This window comes from Xenopus laevis, chromosome 8S, assembly GCF_017654675.1.
Source record: "Xenopus laevis strain J_2021 chromosome 8S, Xenopus_laevis_v10.1, whole genome shotgun sequence".
NCBI lineage: Eukaryota > Metazoa > Chordata > Amphibia > Anura > Pipidae > Xenopus > Xenopus laevis.
Window position 1 is genome coordinate 102411676 of NC_054386.1, and position 18534 is coordinate 102430209.

General features: G+C 40.2%; 1 protein-coding gene across 3 annotated transcripts; it reads right to left on the reverse strand.

The window, feature by feature from the left end:
- Nucleotides 1–4591: 4591 nt before the first annotated feature.
- LOC108700619 (ABC transporter F family member 4) lies at nt 4592–8582 on the reverse strand. 3 transcript variants are annotated; one of them, XM_041574582.1, is made up of 4 exons: nt 8482–8582; nt 6556–6708; nt 5712–6287; nt 4592–5615 (listed from the first exon to the last, which is right to left on the reverse strand). In XM_041574582.1, exons 2-4 carry the CDS (start codon nt 6691–6693, stop codon nt 4713–4715), a joined length of 1617 nt encoding a protein of 538 aa, XP_041430516.1. In that variant the 5' UTR covers nt 6694–6708; nt 8482–8582; the 3' UTR covers nt 4592–4712. The 3 variants fall into 3 exon arrangements, with proteins under 3 accessions (XP_041430516.1, XP_041430517.1, XP_018089300.2); XM_041574583.1 differs by having other exon boundaries at nt 4592–4973; nt 5166–6287; XM_018233811.2 differs by having other exon boundaries at nt 4592–6287; nt 8482–8581.
- Nucleotides 8583–18534: the final 9952 nt, after the last annotated feature.

Sequence of the window (18534 nt, forward strand, 5' to 3'; positions counted from 1 at the left end):
TTTGAAAACTAATAAAAACTATTTTCAAAAAAAAAAAACCTCCATCCAAGAAGTCTTTATTTGCCTTGTAAAAGAAGATGTGATTCTGGGGAGCTTCCCAATATCCATTCATTCCTTATGTGTAAATGTCATTGCTATTGAAAATAGTGTCTGTCTGTCCCTTGCTGTTCTCTTGTCTAGCCAGTCAAACAATGCAAATTGGCACCTATTTATTTGCTTATCACGGATTATATCCCTTCATCAGATCTAACTTGGTGAAAATATAGACTTCATCCAAGTAACCAAGTAACTTGGGGACTAAGGGTAAAGGATATCTAATCACGGCCCAATTTAGAAAAGATTATCAGCTCCCTATTTATCAAACACATCTGAAAAGTCAAAACAAGGGTTTTCTCAATGTTCATTTCTGATGAAATGTTCAGTTCCTCTTACCAAATTAATTGCTGGATTATCTTTAATCTTGACCAACCTTGAAAATCCTAGAGTGATATCAAAGGTTAAAAAGAAAACACATCTCAGACTTCAGTGTAAAACTGGACCTGACTAAAGAGGGGAGCCATCTGCTACTTCTACTGACAAAGGACTGGGCAGAAAAATTTGGAAGAAAGGAAATTTGTCCAGCAACAATTAGTTCCTTCATTGTATTGTGCAAATAAACAAAAAACATTTATAATGAAGAGTAGGGGGTTGGGATGGGCAAATCCAATCAGTTTCTCTTCACCTAAAATTCACAAAATGGCAAAAAATTCTCAAAACACATTGAAGTCAATGGGGCGTTTGTTGAGCGACATTTTTAACTATACATTAGAGTCTATGGTTCTTTTTTCATTGTGTTTTACACCCTGAACAGTTTCTGTTGTAGGGGATCCGGACCACTAACTGGTAACCTAAAGGTGCATCTTAAACCTACCAAAATAGACAATATTGTGTGTGCTTCAACCACCTTATTTAACCTTGTAGGTTGGTTGTAAAGCAGTCTGGAACCCTTGCCAGGGGTTTGCATAGACATACAGGACTGCAGCACCACTAGTAAAAACTTGAATTTATTAGGTCACGCAACAAAGCGGTGCTGCAGCAGTATTTTTTTCCTGCATCTTAAACCTACCAAGCATCTCCGAGGTGGTGTCCAAGAACCCTGCCCTACCTTTGACTGATTCTGATTGCTTACAATTCTACCTCACTGATCATTTAAATAACTGCTCTAAGTTGCCTTGCTCAAGTATTTTATATTATTGTTTCTAAACTGCTATTCCTTTAGGATTTTAAACTTAGTGAATGTGATTTTACTACACATTAATTCCATAGTGGGTGCTGGTGCAGATAAGCCCATATGTGTGGAAGTCATATTTTGACCAGACCATACCCGTTCCCATGGCAGATGCCGGAGGTGGGACAACGTAGATATTCTGTCTGAGATGTCCAGCTTCTCTATTAACCCGAGGTGGAGGTATGTGTAGTCAAACTACACTGTGAACTGAGTGACTTTATTACAATGAGACTGCTGGACTGGTCTCTATAGAGCAGTGGTGGGACCCAATGACCCAATATGTAGAGCCTCTACTACAGCTATAGAGACCTTACAGCCAGGGATATCTGCAGTTGCAGATTCCTGAGAAAAGCCTTCCCTCACAATGTTCCCCATGAGGAGATCCTACTCAGTGCTCAGCCTACCTGCCCCCCATAACCTTTTGGGTTGCAGGGAATGAGGAACCTCCCCATGAAGATTCTAGGGGAGTTGAAAAGCCCATAGAGCCCTTAGAAAAATGGGCCAGACAATTACCCCTGTTTCTAAATAGAGCTGTGTGAGGTTGATTCCCCCCTAAAGAGAATTCACGCCCTATGAGGTCTTCCACAAATCCTCCACAATCACTCCACAAGCTCCTCCTATGTTTGATGATTACTTTTTGGTTTGATCATACTCAAGTCAAGTAATCAGGTGCTTAGTCCTTCTATATTCCTTGTGACCATGGGGGGGAGGGTCTATGATGAATTGCTGTACAGCAAGCTCCTTAAAAAAAGACAGGAGGGAGTCAGGGAGGACTTTTCCATAGTGACCCAAGGAAGCATTCAGTAACGAGCTGTGAAAAGATCCAAGAGAACCAACACTTTAGCCTCAGTGGTTGCCTGGTAGAGGAAGGAACGATAAACCACAACCAATGTTTTATTTTTAAATAAGGATACTTTTGTTACATTTGGTTTCCTCCACAGTGTCTCCTGTTGTTTTTCAGCTCTAGGAACCCATTTCCTTAGGAACTTGCTCTCCTGAGAGTTTTAGCTTATGATACTGGACTCCCTTGTGCATATTTGCATCCAGTATCTCTTAAAGTGATGCAACAATTAGGCCTGGACCTCCCTAGATGATATTTGCGTCCAGTGCCCCCTATGTTTCCAGACTACCTTGAGAAGGTTTGTGCCTGGAACCTTTCATTTTCATGTTGGATTCCTTGAGGACATCTGTGTCCAGTGTCTCCCCACAGAGGTGTGGACATTTGCATCCAGGGCAACTACAATTCTTGCCCATCTTGCCTTTTCCTCGTTTCTTTCCAAGTGAAATCCACAGACTCTGGGACTGGGTGTTATAAGAGGGACTGGACTCTGGATGGCACTGTACACAATTTTAATCCATTGTTTATGTTAGCACTGTTAAAAGTTAATGTTGCACTAATAATGTGTTTACTATGTTAAGTGCCCTTATTTAATTAACTGTGCTTGGGTGATCTCAGGAAGACATCCATAATTATTTTTCCTAAGTGCCTGGGTGATCTTGTGTAAGACACTCATAAAAGGTTGTAGACAGCTTGAGTAATTGTTACCTTCCTTCAGAGCATGGAATGCTATGGAAACACTAATGAAGATTTTCATTCATCCAGGTCATGGTATATCTAGTATAGGTAATTCTAAAACAACTGGACTTGTTGAGTAATCAATGAAGACGTTTCACTACTCATCCGAGCAGCTTCTTCAGTACAACTGACTGGTGTGGGAAGTTCTCGGCATATAAACTCTTCCACTAATCCAATCACAATGGCACATTGTAACTCTTCAAATAGGTGAAATCTGAAAACTCACAGAGGTGTGACGTCTGAAATGATTACTCAGCAAGAGAATCGCCTATACTAGATATGTGTTTATTTGTTTTATTTCTTGTACGGCAACCATTGTACAAAAACCATTGTACAGCAATGTCTACACAGCAACCCTTAAACTATACTGCTTCTCAAGAGGGAACACCTGAAATGTAACGTCAATGACAATGCATATATTTGTGGGGTTTTTTTTTTTTGGAGATTGTGTATTATTCTTGAACACTATTGCTGGGAGGGAATGGTGTCTCCAGAGGTGTATGTAGGGACCTTATCTCTTGGAAATCCACTATATGTTTGGAAATCCCCTTAGCAAAGCCCTGGAACTTTTCCTAAACCTTTATTTATTGGCCCTGAGTATTCAGACTTTGATATAGCAACTGGAAAGGGGTGGCTCTTTCTCTTTGGCCTCAACCTTTTCTACAGGCTGGATGCTGTTGGGGAGCCTGGGATCAAGAAGGCCCCAGTAAAAATTGCCCTAAGGTAAAGTAAAGACAAACAGTTGGAAGAGAAAAAGAGAGGAGCGGAGATGAGAGACAAAGAGGAGAGGGGGTTAGGAAATAGAGAGACAAATGGAGAGGAGAAATATAGAAGGGGAGAGAAGAGGGAGGATGGGGGAGACTAAGGCCAAACAGTTGGGGGAGAAAAGGAAAGGAGAGGGGATGAGAAACAGAAGGAGAGAGGAGAAGGGGGTTAGGGAGTAGAGAGACAAATGGGGGAGAGGAGAAATATGAAAGAGGAGAGAAGAGATGGAAGATGGACAACACAGAAAGGGATGAAAGGAGAAGGTATGGAAGACACAAGATTGGTGAAGAACCGAGTGTTAGGAAATAAAAACTAATTAAAGCAGAGATGCAGAAGGTGAGAGAAGTGGTAGGATGAGGGAGAACAGGGCCAAACAGGGTTGAAGAGACGGAAATGCAAAAAGTCTAAAAGCAGAGAGGAAGACAGAATCAAAGAGGTTCAATTTTACTAAATGTTTCTATAAAAAGGAGCTACACAGAAGAACTTGTTGAAAGTTGTGGTGACCAGGTACAATATGTTATATATCAGCACCATCACTAGATCTTCATATTCTGTTCCTCTAGTTGCTTTATTTCATTACAAGATTCTTGCACTGAGGTCACCTGTAATAAATTCAGGGTTCCATGTGAAATGGTTGTTATTTTAGCAGTGTAATTGGCTAGTACCCCTAACATGGATAAAGTAAATGTCACCAGCCCTACAGAAGAATCCAAGTTTTCCTTTTGAGTAGTTGTACTTGTCCAACCAACACTTCACACAGTATGTAATACCCCTGAGATACACAGAACCCTACGAACTCTTAGAAGTGAATAAAATCCCACCTTCCAATTGGATGCTATACCTTGTATTACACTTTGCTCCTCATTTCACCCTTTATAACCATGTGATGTATTGCAGTCTAAGCCTGAACACCCATTGGCTTGCACTGCTAATATGATAGAATTACCTAAATGCATAAGATGATGCACACGAGACAGAGGAGACACAGGGAAACCATCACTTTATTGTGCAACAAAAGAGAGAGAAGCAAGCTCTGCAGTATAAGCACATAGTGGCACATTGACTTCTTGTAGGACACACAGATCCTTCCTAGTGTTCATGACCTTAAGGGTTTTTCTTCTGGGTGGAAACGTGGGACTGGTATTGGTGCACATGCTGCTGGGTCTGCTGATACATTTGAGGGGGTTGGGACTGTTGATACATTTGGGGCATCTGAGGAATTTGAGGGGTAGCAGTAGGCACTGTTTGAGGTGTCTGATTACTCTTTGGGTCTGGCTGTGTTACTTGAGTGGTGGGTTTGCTTGTTTGTGGTACTTGGCTTTCTTTCTGAACAGTTGGGGTCACTGGTTTGACTGGATTTGGTAACTGATCCTTCTTATCTTTGTCCTGTTGAATTTGTGTAACTCTCTGATCTTTTTTGTCCTGGGTAATCTGGGTCACTGGTTTGACTGGAATTGGTACTTGATCCTTCTTATCCTTGTCCTGTTGAATTTGTGTGACTACCTGATCTTTTTTGTCCTGGGTAATCTGGGTCACTGGTTTGACTGGAATTGGTACTTGATCCTTCTTATCTTTGTCCTGTTGAATTTGTGTAACTCCCTGATCTTTTTTGTCCTGGGTAATCTGGGTCACTGGTTTGACTGGAATTGGTACTTGATCCTTCTTATCCTTGTCCTGTTGAATTTGTGTGACTCCCTGATCTTTTTTGTCCTGGGTAGTCTGGGTCACTGGTTTGACTGGAATTGGTACTTGATCCTTCTTATCTTTGTCCTGTTGAATTTGTGTGACTACCTGATCTTTTTTGTCCTGGGTAATCTGGGTCACTGGTTTGACTGGAATTGGTACTTGATCCTTCTTATCTTTGTCCTGTTGAATTTGTGTGACTACCTGATCTTTTTTGTCCTGGGTAATCTGGGTCACTGGTTTGACTGGAATTGGTACTTGATCCTTCTTATCTTTGTCCTGTTGAATTTGTGTGACTACCTGATCTTTTTTGTCCTGGGTAATCTGGGTCACTGGTTTGACTGGAATTGGTACTTGATCCTTCTTATCTTTGTCCTGTTCAATTTGTGTGACTACCTGATCTTTTTTGTCCTGGGTAATCTGGGTCACTGGTTTGACTAGAATTGGTACTTGATCCTTCTTATCTTTGTCCTGCTGGGTTTGTTGAACTGTTTTGTCTGTGACTGGTTTCACTGGTCCAGTTTCTTGAGTTGGCTTTTGGTCAGCTTTCTGGCTTTGCTGATTGTCTCCTGTTGCCGTTGTTGTTGCAGTTTGACCTGTTTGAATGGTGATGCTTTGGGACTTTGCATCTGTTGAGTAGACCTGGTTGGCTGGTTTCTTTCCTTGGTCTTTCTGCTCCCCCTCTTTAGTCTTATCAAGATCAGGGTACACTACTGGATCCTGGTAGTATTTAGTAGGGGACTCAGGTTTGCCTTCAACAGGCTTTGATTGGTGGTGTTCATCTTGAGTTACTTGTGTTTTTTTATCAGTCTCCTCTTGATTCTTCCAAACTGGGGCTTTCTTTGGGCACCCTTTCTCCATTTGTTGCATAGCACGGTAGGTGGCTTTAAGAACCTTGCACAGCAGTTCAGAGAATTCATCAAAGTCAACTTCTTCATCTTTATTCTGATCAAGGACTTTCATCAAAGCTTCAACAGTCTTTGGATCCTTTGGGTTCTACAAACAGAAGTGGTTGTAACATTAGTTATGAACTGTGGTAGACTACACCTTTCTACTCCTACACATAAAACTTGATTGTCTACTTTTGGAATGGAGCACCTTAGAGGAGAGAGAACCAATAGGTCCAAATATCTACAATATTAATAAAACATTGTCTAATGAACATTCCCTTCCATAGGCCAAGAGGACACCAATTGAGGCCGAAGGAGGCATTCCAAACTAGTAAAGTGATAGAAGCACTATAATTGGGTATGGAGCCACCTACCTTGATGACATCAGAGAACTCATTCTGAATTAGTTTGTCCATCTCATGTTTGTTCAGCTTGTGGGGGCCACATTCCCCCCCAGAGTAGCTTAGGAATATTTCAATGATCTCATGGATGACCCCTGTGAGCTTGGACATTATGGCTGATCAAGGCTGTAGAGAGAGAAAGTTAACATTGTCAGTGCAATTTATTTCATGGAAACTACCCACCAGGAGGCAGTAGAGCATCAGGATGTAGATTTTCTCATCTGGATATCTGCATATGAGTAGGAGCTGCCATAGTGTTTCCATTAGACAGTATGAGGGTGCACTGGAAACTATATATGTTTCTGCAGGTTGTTACCTCTCTCCACATCCAAGGGAGATCCCTGCCATTGCAGATGCTGTTATTACACAGGCGTCAGGAGTATTCAACTCCCAGTACCGCACCCACATTGTCAGTGCAGGACTTGCAGAATGTTACACTTGTTGCAACTTGTTCTTGATAATGAATCATTCCTCATTAGGCTAATTAGCTGCTGATAACCCAATGTGAGGTCTCTCGCTATTGTGCTGGGATCTGAACACGTGTCGGTTAATTAAATGAGCCCTAGTGTTTGGGGAAGGGGGGTAGACCTATAGGAGAATGATCTCAGGTGTACGTATCTCTTGTGCGTTAAAGTTCAGCAATACCTGCAATAATTACCATTATTATATTATTAATAACGAATACAATATGTGGGGGCCCATATACCCTCTCTGTTCTGCATCAGTCCAATAGTCATGGAATTAAACCCTCTTGATCCCCCTCCCCCTGCCCTACACAAACCTGGCACCTCTCCGTTCCAATCTCTTCTAAACTCTTCCTCCCAATCACCTCCCACTCCTATAAACTGAACCCCGTTATTGTGAATATTCTGATAATGGACTCATGGACTTTTCAGCTACTGTGAGTCTTTTGCAGTGTTAGGGCTCTTACTGACGAGCGGTTGAAGCTGTGCTCCCCTGCGTTCCGATTTTCTGCGTTCAGCCGCAGGAATAGACGCATTCGGTTTTTTTCAATGGGGCTTTACTCACACAGGCGCGTGTAGGCGGCGAACACAGGAAAAATGCAGCATGTTGTGTCTCAACCTGCGTTCGGCGCCTACATGCGCCTGTGTGAGTACAGCCCCATTGAAAAAAACCTAATGCGTCTATTCCTGCGCTCCCCTGCGGCTGAACGCAGAAAAACAGAATGCAAGGGAGTGCAGCTTCAACAGCTTCACAGCTTCAACTCTCGTCAGTAAGATCCCTTAGTCCAACTTCTCCAGTCCAAGCCCAACTTGAAGCTCTAATCTTTGCCCTGGGTCCTGAAGGTCCAGCTTTTGGTCATGCCTCCCTCCCCAGCTCATGAAATAAATAAGATATCAGTCATTCAGCCATAGTTTCAAGACTATTTGGGGACACAGATATATATGTACCCCAAATCTCACCCTAACTGACCATCAAGCTGGCCCTTTGGGTGCAATTAGGAGAGCTTATGGCCAATACTTCCATCTACACCAGTCGAGTAGATACCAAGTCCTGCCACAAAGCAATGCAGCACTGCTGTTTTGTTCAAGATGGGAAACAGCAGGAAAAACACTGTCCCTAAGTACAGAAAGTGATTTTACCCAATGTATTGGATTGTTTCCAGTATCAGTAACGTTGCTTAGAGCTACATTTTCTTCAGTATGAAAAAAATATTTTGTTTCCCCTTTAATGACAGGACCTGCCATTTTTATATTCTCCCTATTCCTAAACTTTCTCTTAATTTGTATCAGTGAATCAAATTAATTGCAAGCTCTTTCCTCTCATATCTAACTCAATCATACACAATTAAAGGTAATACATTCCGCCCCCAAATCAGCCTCAGAGTTAACCCTTTCTACACCATTGACAATTTCCAAGACAAAGCTTTGCACTCACCAATTCCACAAAAATCGCACTGGAACTGAAAGGACTGCGAGTGACCGGCGTGACTGGGTATTTATAGGGATGCGCTGCCCTAATTTCCAAATAGGAGGCTCCTCATTTCCACACTCAAAGTTTCTGTCCCAACCTAAACCAGTCCAACCTGCAGTATCCAGTATAGGAAAAGCTAAACTGTGTGTCACACACCGTCACACCTTCTGCACAACCGACTCACACCCTGTCTGTCTGTCCAACCAACCAACAGCCCCATGTCCCTTCCATGGTCCCACATCTCCTTGATGTTCATTCAGTGCAGAGTAATCTTATCATTATTATTATTATTTTATTTTTTTTCTATTATTATTATTACTACCACATGCAGTGAAACCTCAAGTTTATATACACTGATCCTCTGTACTTTCTCTATTTCATTACTATTTCATTACTGTCCCCCTTATATATATAGTGATCATATCCCCCTTATACATTTATATATAGTGATCATATCCCCTTATATATTTATATATAGTCATCATATCCCCTTATATATTTATATATAGTTATATCCCCCTTATATATTTATATATAGTGATCCTATCCCCTTATATATTTATATATAGTCATCATATCCCCTTATATATTTATATATAGTCATCATATCCCCTTATATATTTATATATAGTCATCATATCCCCTTATATATTTATATATAGTCATCATATCCCCTTATATATTTATATATAGTCATCATATCCCCTTATATATTTATATATAGTCATCATATCCCCTTATATATTTATATATAGTGATCATATCCCCCTTATATATTTATATATAGTGATCATATCCCCTTATATATTTATATATAGTGATCATATCCCCTTATATATTTATATATAGTGATCATATCCCCTTATATATTTATATATAGTGTTCATATCCCCTTATATATTTATATATAGTGTTCATATCCCCTTATATATTTATATATAGTGATCATATCCCCTTATATATTTATATATAGTCATCATATCCCCTTATATATTTATATATAGTCATCATATCCCCTTATATATTTATATATAGTCATCATATCCCCTTATATATTTATATATAGTCATCATATCCCCTTATATATTTATATATAGTGATCATATCCCCCTTATATATTTATATATAGTGATCATATCCCCTTATATATTTATATATAGTCATCATATCCCCCTTATATATTTATATATAGTGATCATATCCCCCTTATATATTTATATATAGTGATCATATCCCCTTATATATTTATATATAGTGATCATATCCCCTTATATATTTATATATAGTCATCATATCCCCTTATATATTTATATATATTCATCATATCCCCCTTATATATTTATATATAGTGATCATATCCCCCTTATATATTTATATATAGTCATCATATCCCCTTATATATTTATATATAGTCATCATATCCCCTTATATATTTATATATAGTCATCATATCCCCTTATATATTTATATATAGTCATCATATCTCTAACCTAGTCACTGAGAGGGGTGCAAGAGGCCAAGTTAATTTATATCCTGCTTTTCATACACCTGGGGGTCAGTTGATCCTACGCAAATGAAACATTCGGCCTTTCTTGGGTTTCTAACAAATGGAATCTTCTTATGGAATCTACGTCATTTCATAGGAAAACTTATCCTGTCAGGTGGAGAACAAACCTGGAGTGAGACCCCATAGGTCAGTTGCAGCAGGTGTTGCCATGTTAGTTACCCCCGTGTCTAATACACAATTATTATCACTTCTCAATGAATCCAAAGCTTTGTAACAGCATCATATAGACTCATGCCGGGATTTAATGAGCATATATAAAGCTCTTTATTAGCTCTGAACAATATTTCAATCTACGCCGCAGTCTGTGCCACTTCTGCTACCCTGACGCCCCTGCATTTGTCTGGGTGCAGCTGTGAGTGATCACCCAAAATTCTGAAATTCTTAAATGAGCAATAAGCACATTTCTGTGCAGTTCTACATTATACAATATTCTCCCCCTCCTGATATCATTTGTTCCCCAGAAGAATTTCCCTTAAGTCTTAAAAGCTGTTTTTTAGGGTCTCTGTCTGATTAAACCATAAGTAATATTTATACAATATGGCAACTCCTACTTATATATATTACTGCAGATATACAGAGTGTCAGTGTTCTGTCTTTATGTTCTGTATTAAGGAGAGTAAATTGAAGATAATCCATGCTAATAAATACAGTGCAGTTTCCTAATGAAAGAATAAATTACATTTAATTAGTAAGCGGAATGTTATGAGCCAGGTCTATTGCTTGTTCTGCTAATTGTCTAAAAATATAATAGAGATTGTTTTTCTGCCTAAAGAGATGGGGTAGAATGTCATGCCCCTAATGTGCCAACTAATGAGTAGGAGGAAAGTAGAAACTGATGGCAAGAGGCTGGTTCCAAGGGGTCCGATTAGTGGAGAAGATTAGTTCAGCTCTGCCATGTGTTCACCCTGTATGTGACGGCCCCATGGAACAACATTGGGTGGAACCCCCAGCAGTACAAAAGGCTGGGACAGAGCTACAGTCCATCTCTTGGATTGGCCATAAGCAAGATGGAAGCTATAAGTCCTGATTATGGTTTAGGAGATCCCACTGGAGAGTGACCTTGTGAATCAGGACGAGGCAGTGATAGGACAATAAGAAGAATTCAAAAGGAATGTTTTTAATCAGTAAAATCTTGGTGCTGAATGTGAGAAGCACATGTAGAGGCCGTCTTCCACTCCCTAGTCTAATGGTGGTTGGACTTTTTCCACTCAAGGCCAATCTTTGGTCAGGGCCCTCATTCACTCGTAACAAAGATATAGCCACAGTTCCAAGAATATCTGGGGCATCAAATGAGATTTTATCCTAAATCTCCTCCTGACCACACAGGCTGGGCGTTCAAGTATGTTTTAGGCACCAAAGTAGAAGTATCTCCAAATTCCATTCTAACTGGCCTTTCGTGCTGTCCTTTCAGATCTAGGAGAGCAACCAGGCGTCACACCAAGTCCTCCAGAATGAGCCCACCTGACTCTTCTACAAGCCCTGCTTTATCATCATTGCCCTAGTCTTTATCATCAAATTACTGGCGTCTGTTTGGGGCAAGTTTATAGTAATGAATGTCCTGTTGCCTTTGTTCTACGGTTCATCCATCCAAGATATATATATATATATTACTAACACAAATGGAAATTTAATCCAGATTATCCCTGGCTAATTAAGCAGTTAGGTGATTTATTGGGAGTTATCGAATTGAAGATTATCTCAGATCATTAGTCATATACAATTTTTGGAATGAAGCAAGTGCAGAATGCTCAGGACCTGAGGTTTTCTGCATGAGGGATCCTTCCATAATTTGGATCACCATACCTTAGATTTCCTTAAAAAACATTTGAACAATAAATAAAGCTGAGGGGTTGGATTGTTTTGCTATCAATTTGATTCATGCAGCTCTGTTAGGCTCAAGTACAAGGTACTTTTATTATTATTAATATTATTATTACAGAGAAAAGGAGAGTCATTAATAATGAATTATGGTAGGTGCCTTCCTGTACTTTGGAGCTTTCTGGATAAGGGATAATTCTGTGTATAATCCAATGGGTACTATGAGTATTCCAGAGTACTGCAGTATTTGTATATTTCCCCTTTTATATCCTATATAAAGAACTGTACTGGATACAGAGGTGAAATTAGTGCCAAACCGATATTATTCATCAACTGTATTTAGTTGACCTTGGATCCCACCCATAACCTCTGGCAATACTATTGACCCTGGAAGATGTAGGCTACCCCTGAACTCATCCCTGTGTGATGCAAATACCATGATAATTATAAAATGAGTCAAACTGAATCACCCAAGGGTGAAGGGTGGGGAGAGACTGCACCGTCTGAGCTGGAAAGGGTGGAAAAATTTCTCATAGAACTGATCCATAACCTTATATATTATTATATGTATATATTATATAGTGAATAAAGTACCCCCTCTTGTAAAATATAAGGATATTATAAGTTACCGAGGAGTTTCATGACCATACAAAAATACGAGGCCGAAGGCCGAGTGTTTTTATACAGGTCATGGAACTCCGAGGTAACTTCTAATATCCTCATATTTTACAACTGGGGGTACTTTATTTATTATAATACACAAATAGTGAGTCATGTGACAGAAATGACATCACTACTCACCGTTTTTTTACTGATGACATCACTACTCACCGTTTATAAGGATATAATTTACAGGATATTCATGGCTTTTGTGTATTATATAATATATTATGGAGGAGGAGAAGAACATTTGAATTTGTACAGACATGGACAGGGTCCCATTGATTTCCCACAGAAAAAGGGTCTATTAAACCAAGTGCATTTAAGGAGAAGGGAAAGTATCTCCATATCATAGAGTCCAACACTTCATTCTACAATGTGTCTTTTTTTCTCATATGGTTCATTCTATTTAAGGAGAGACAGTCTACAGATCCATTGGCTCCATTGTTGAAGAAGACAGGTAACCCCCCAGGTATTATAGCAGGCTAAAACATGCAAGAGATGGAGATAAAACTCTAATAGGTATAATTCTGATGGCCCTGCCTTGGGATAAGGCCGCCACCTGATTGTACCAGTAGTACAGATGCCAAGTGTTGATGAGCCAAGGCTCCCTAGTTGGGGATGTTCCGGGGAATGTCCATGTGCCTGTCCATGTCCAGCCCCATCATCTTGTTTTCCAGTCTAGACTCACAAAGAGAAGTTCCTTAGGGCTCAAATGCAAATTGTATTGGGGGAAAGGTGTTAAGTTAATAAACAGGGCAATAGGCAGCCCATTTTTTTGAATGACCCTAGAATATGTATTGCATAATATTGTTTACCCCATGACGTTGTGTATAAACAGGAGCTCCTTTCTAAACATTCCATCGCAATGAAAAGAGTTTATTGTGGTCAGGCACCATTCAGTGAATAACCCCATTAATGTGCAGTAACTGCATTTTGGCAAACGTAATTGTGCAACAGAATGCAGTTGGGTTGCCCATTAATGCAAAACAATGAATAATGAGCTCACCACGAGGGACTTCTCAAGTGTGCGGATAGTTTTAGTTATAACATTTATCTGTGAGTTGCGAGATTGAGATATTTCTCATTATTGACTCATCGAGGTGTAGTTAATACCTGCAACTTCATCAGCAAATATTAGAAGTAAATGCTTATGTCAAAACCTGCCAGACCGGATCATTTGGGAACAGGGCCATTGTATTCAATTAGGGTTCATGTACAGCACCTGTTTACCCCTTTCAGTTGCCTAGACTATAATAAAACAGATATGTGTTTAGGGAGTTAGAGACCAACTGAGGCTGTGCTAAACTCTAGTTTATATAAAATATATTCTTGGAACTCTAGGTATGAGCCAAGGAGGCTCTTGGGCAAATGCTAGACCTCCGAGGGGGAGTTCTATCACAGACTCTAGTGCCGTGTATCTCTACTTTAACATGCAGTTCCTTACCATTCCATATAACTACAGATATGGGACCTGTTATCCAGACTGCATGGGATCCGGGCTTTCCAAATAATGGATCTTTCCATAATTTGGATCTTCATACCTTAAGTCTACTGGTTTTGCTTCCAATAAGGATTAATTATATCTTAGTTTGGATCAAGTACAAGGTACAGTAGGAAATAATTTTTAAAAATTTGGATTACTTGGATAAAATGGAGTCTATAGTATATGAGCTTTCCATAATTCAGAGCTTTCTGGATAACAGGTTTCTGGATAAAGTACCTGTACATTCAGTACTAAGCGTTAATATACTCAAATAGTTCCCATCCAGATAATAAGCCTTCACAACACATCCCAAAGTTCAAATACAACTGTTAGGTTCTGATTCAGATGCTAGGCAACCAGATTTGATCCCTAGGAAGGACAAATCCTGGAAAGTGCCTGTAGAGTTTCTCCGATCGCTAGAAAGCCCCCAGGATGATGAGTGATTTAAATGTGAGAGCCCAACATCTCTATTCAAGGGTTGCCTGGACATGGGATGTGGTGGACACCTCAATAGAGATGAAAATGACAAGTTAAAGAAAATGTCATCACAAGATGCAACTTGACCACAGTCCAAAGTATCTGAGACACAAAGGGCTCAAGCAAAGGCCCAGTTGAATTCATGGAGGTATTGTCTCTGAAGACCATGATTAAATGGTCTCTTACATAGAACCATGCAGGTCCTGCAAATAATCAAGGGAATGCTGCTTACAGCTAGATTTATGATATGTTAGTACGGTTTCTCTCAATACTAGGGACGCACTTTGACTGGATCTCAGCTAGAGAAGTGACACTGAACACGTGGCTTGGCATCTACAGGTTCAGTGTTGGTGCTAAGGCTGCAATAGGGTATTGGTCTTGCATTTAGTGAATGCCCAACCTGTGTAAGAGGGTCACTATATTTGGGTTGTTATGTGGAGAGGCCATCATTTCTTGTAGTGAGCAGATGCAGGGAGAGCTGTATGATGAGGGATATATATAGGCCAAGAATGTTGGTGCCATTGGACAGAGCATGACTGGCTCCAATTGCCGAAGTGCATAGACATTGTGCTGGAATATTATGTTGCCATTGGATAAAGAGTTTGGAGAAAGAGCAGGAATTCTGTTTTACATTCATGTATTAAACATTGAAAATAACTATAAAGGCCTAACCCTTCCCTACTTCCTAAAATAGGCCATCACAAGATCCATAATTTTCTTCCGGAATGAATTTTGAGAAGAGCTTGGGTCCCACTTCCGAAGAACATTGGACCTTCATTCTTTACCTTCATTCAGATTTGGGAAGAAATGGTGAGTGGCAAAGCCCAATGTTGCTGGCCCTGAAACTCAAGAGGTTCCAGGCTGTCCAGGTTCTTACACAATGTTTGGTTGATATGTAGACTGTGCATCCCTTATACCACCATTTCATTGTTCTAAGGAGATCATGTATTTGAATAAGGTACAAAGTGTCACATAGACACAAACATCAGTTGGTTCCTAAATATCTGGCAAAATCTTGCTATATCTGTTGCTTTTTTCGATATTAACATTGGCACCAGTCTGGTCAAATACTGGACAACCTTAAGCCCAGGCCCAGATGAAGGACCCATGGAACCTGGAGGTGGAAATGATCGTGAGTCTGTTATCTCTGTCTATTAACATCATCAGAATCCAGGGGAGCCACTAACAATAAACAGATATGGGTAGGGTTGCCACCTTTTGGTCTGTCTAACTCCGGGCAGGGGGCAGGACCATGACATAATGGGGGTGGTGCGTGACGCGCCCCAGGAAGGAGTAGTGACATCAGGGACTGAGCTATTACTCATCGCCGCATCAATCATAGGGAATCCTGCCCAGTTTTGCTAATTTGGAAAACCAGGACAGGCAGTTTTGTCTCAGACAGCCCTTCAAAAAACTGGACTGTCCGGGTCAAAACCAGGTAGGTGTCAACCCTAGGTATGGGATCCGGAAACCAGTTAGCCAGAAAGCTCCAAATTATGGGGAAGGCCCTCTGCCACAGACTCCATTTTAAGCAAATTATTCAAATGTTTTTAGGGATGCACCGAATCCAGGATTAAGTCTTTTTCAGCAGGATTCTCATTTGCCCAAATCCTTCTGCCTGGCCTGGCAAATTAGGTTTCGGATTTGGTTCAGTATTCGGCCGAATCTTTCGCAAAGAATTCGGGAGTTCGGCCGAATCCAAAATAGTGGATTCGGTGCATCCCTAGTAATAATGAAACAGTCGCTTGTACTTTATCCCAACTAAGATATTATTAATCCTTATTGGAAGCAAAACCTTTATTTCATGTTTATATGATTTTTTTAGTAGACTTAAGGTATGAAGATCCAAATTACAGAAAGATCCATTATCTGGAAAAACCCCAGGTCCCAGGTATTATGGATAACAGGTCCTGTACGTGCTTCTTCTTGGCCCCAATTCTATTGTGAATATGTCTATGTGCATAAGAAACAACACCTCCTGCTCATTATCCCAGAATAATTAATTTGTAATGAACATTCCTTGCTCGTTAGTCCTGTATTCTTTAACCCTGCCCTGTGCTGGTTTCAGCCCCACACCCTGGGTGGTTAGAGAATTCAGGGCACAGAATGTTAATGGAGATATTGACTGATCCACCCAGCAGCCAGACTGCAAAATATTGACATTGAACCTGTATCCAGTAGCAGCCAATCAGAGTTCAGATTTTACTTGGCTATGTCAGTTACAAAGATGAATGGAAACATTTCATTGGTTGTTACTTCCAGGACTCATAGTAACCCCCACTGCACTGGATTATACCTTTACGGTTACAGAAAGGGGTGCCATGGGCAATGCTGAAAGCCTGGGGGACCCTGGGGGTATCATTCAGCAGTTAATGAATCCTTTTTAAAACCCAGTTTAATTTCTGTTACATAAGAGGGACAGATGACATATATTGTGGTTTTCTTTGCTCTGCTTCAGCCAAGCTTTCTTGTCAAATAAATCCCTCACAGGCACCTCCAGTCATCAGAGCTGCAAAGATTTCAGATAAAGGGTAAGTGATCCCATCATGTTCCTTGTATGACTCTTGCCCTGATCTGACTATATATTATTACAGGCATGGGATCGCTTATCTGGAAACCTGTTATCCGGAAAGTTTCCTGTTATCCAGGCCATCTCCCACAGACTGCATCTTAATGAGATAATTACATTTTTGTTCTTTTTACATTATTCCCCGTATTCATGGGAAAAGGTACATAAAGAGGGACCTGCCAAAAAGTTGGGATGTGCCCGTTTCTCAGCCGGGAGGAGGAGCTTGCAGCAGTCCTAGGCAATTGCAATTGTATTTTAGTTCCTAATGAGAATTTAGTTTTGTAATGAGAAATGACATCTCACTGGCAGATTTCCGAGATGCTCTGTTGGAATCGTGTTCTATTAATTACAATATGTCCATATTATAACAGGTTATTGTATAAATAGAGATAATGAGCTCTGTATGAACCAACCCCTCCCTCCCTTCCCTTTCCCTTTTTTTCAAATAAGGAGGGGTTCATTAAACAGAGGGCTTTTATTCATTAGATTAACTTCCCTATTAGCCTGCCACACATGCTTGTAGAACCACAAATCTAGAAAATGGAAGAACTTTAAGTCTCAGTCTCTGCCTTGTATAGTGCAAGAAATAGCAATAGGCAGGAGAAGGAAAAACGGAAGCCCAGAATCTATCTCTGTGTGACCCTGGGAATGCCAAGAAGGGCTGTACAAGGGTTAAATGAGTAAGTGCTCTACAGTGGGCAATAAGTGTGAAGGGATCGGATGAAGAGGGCAGGTGGTATGGCCTGGGTTAGAGAGAAGGGAAGTTAAAGGTGTTGTTCCCCTTTAAATTAACTATTAGTATGATGTAGAGAGGGATATTCTGAGACAATTTGCAATTGGTTTTCATTTTTTATTATTTGTGTTTTTTTACTTATTTAGCTTTTCATTCAGCAGCTCTCCAGTTTGCAATTTCAGCCATCTGGTTGCTAGGGTACACATCACCCTAGCAACCATGTATTGATTTGAATTTAGAGACTGGAATATGAACAGGAGAGGCCTGAATAGAAAGATGAGGAAGAAAACACAGCAATAACAATTTGTAGCCTTATAGAGCATTTTGGGTTTTTAAGATGGGGTCCCCCCCCATTTGAAAATTGGAAAGAGTCAGAAGAAAAAAGGCAAATCAAAAACTATAAAAAAAAGAATGAAGACCAATTAAAAAGTTGCAATTCTATAACATACTAAAAGTTACCGTAAACGTGAACCACCTTAACTGCTCCTGAGAATAATGGCAGGGTGGTGTGAGTGGAGCTGTGGGTGCAGTGGGTGACGGGGTGATGTTAGGTGCTGGAATATCATATATAAGAAGAATACCTGCTGATATATATACAGGGTTATATTGGGCAGAGGTACATCTTTATCCATTTAAATCAGGGTTTCTCTTGTGTGACAATATGAGAGGAAACTACACTGTGACTGTTGCACCAGCGCCCCCTACTG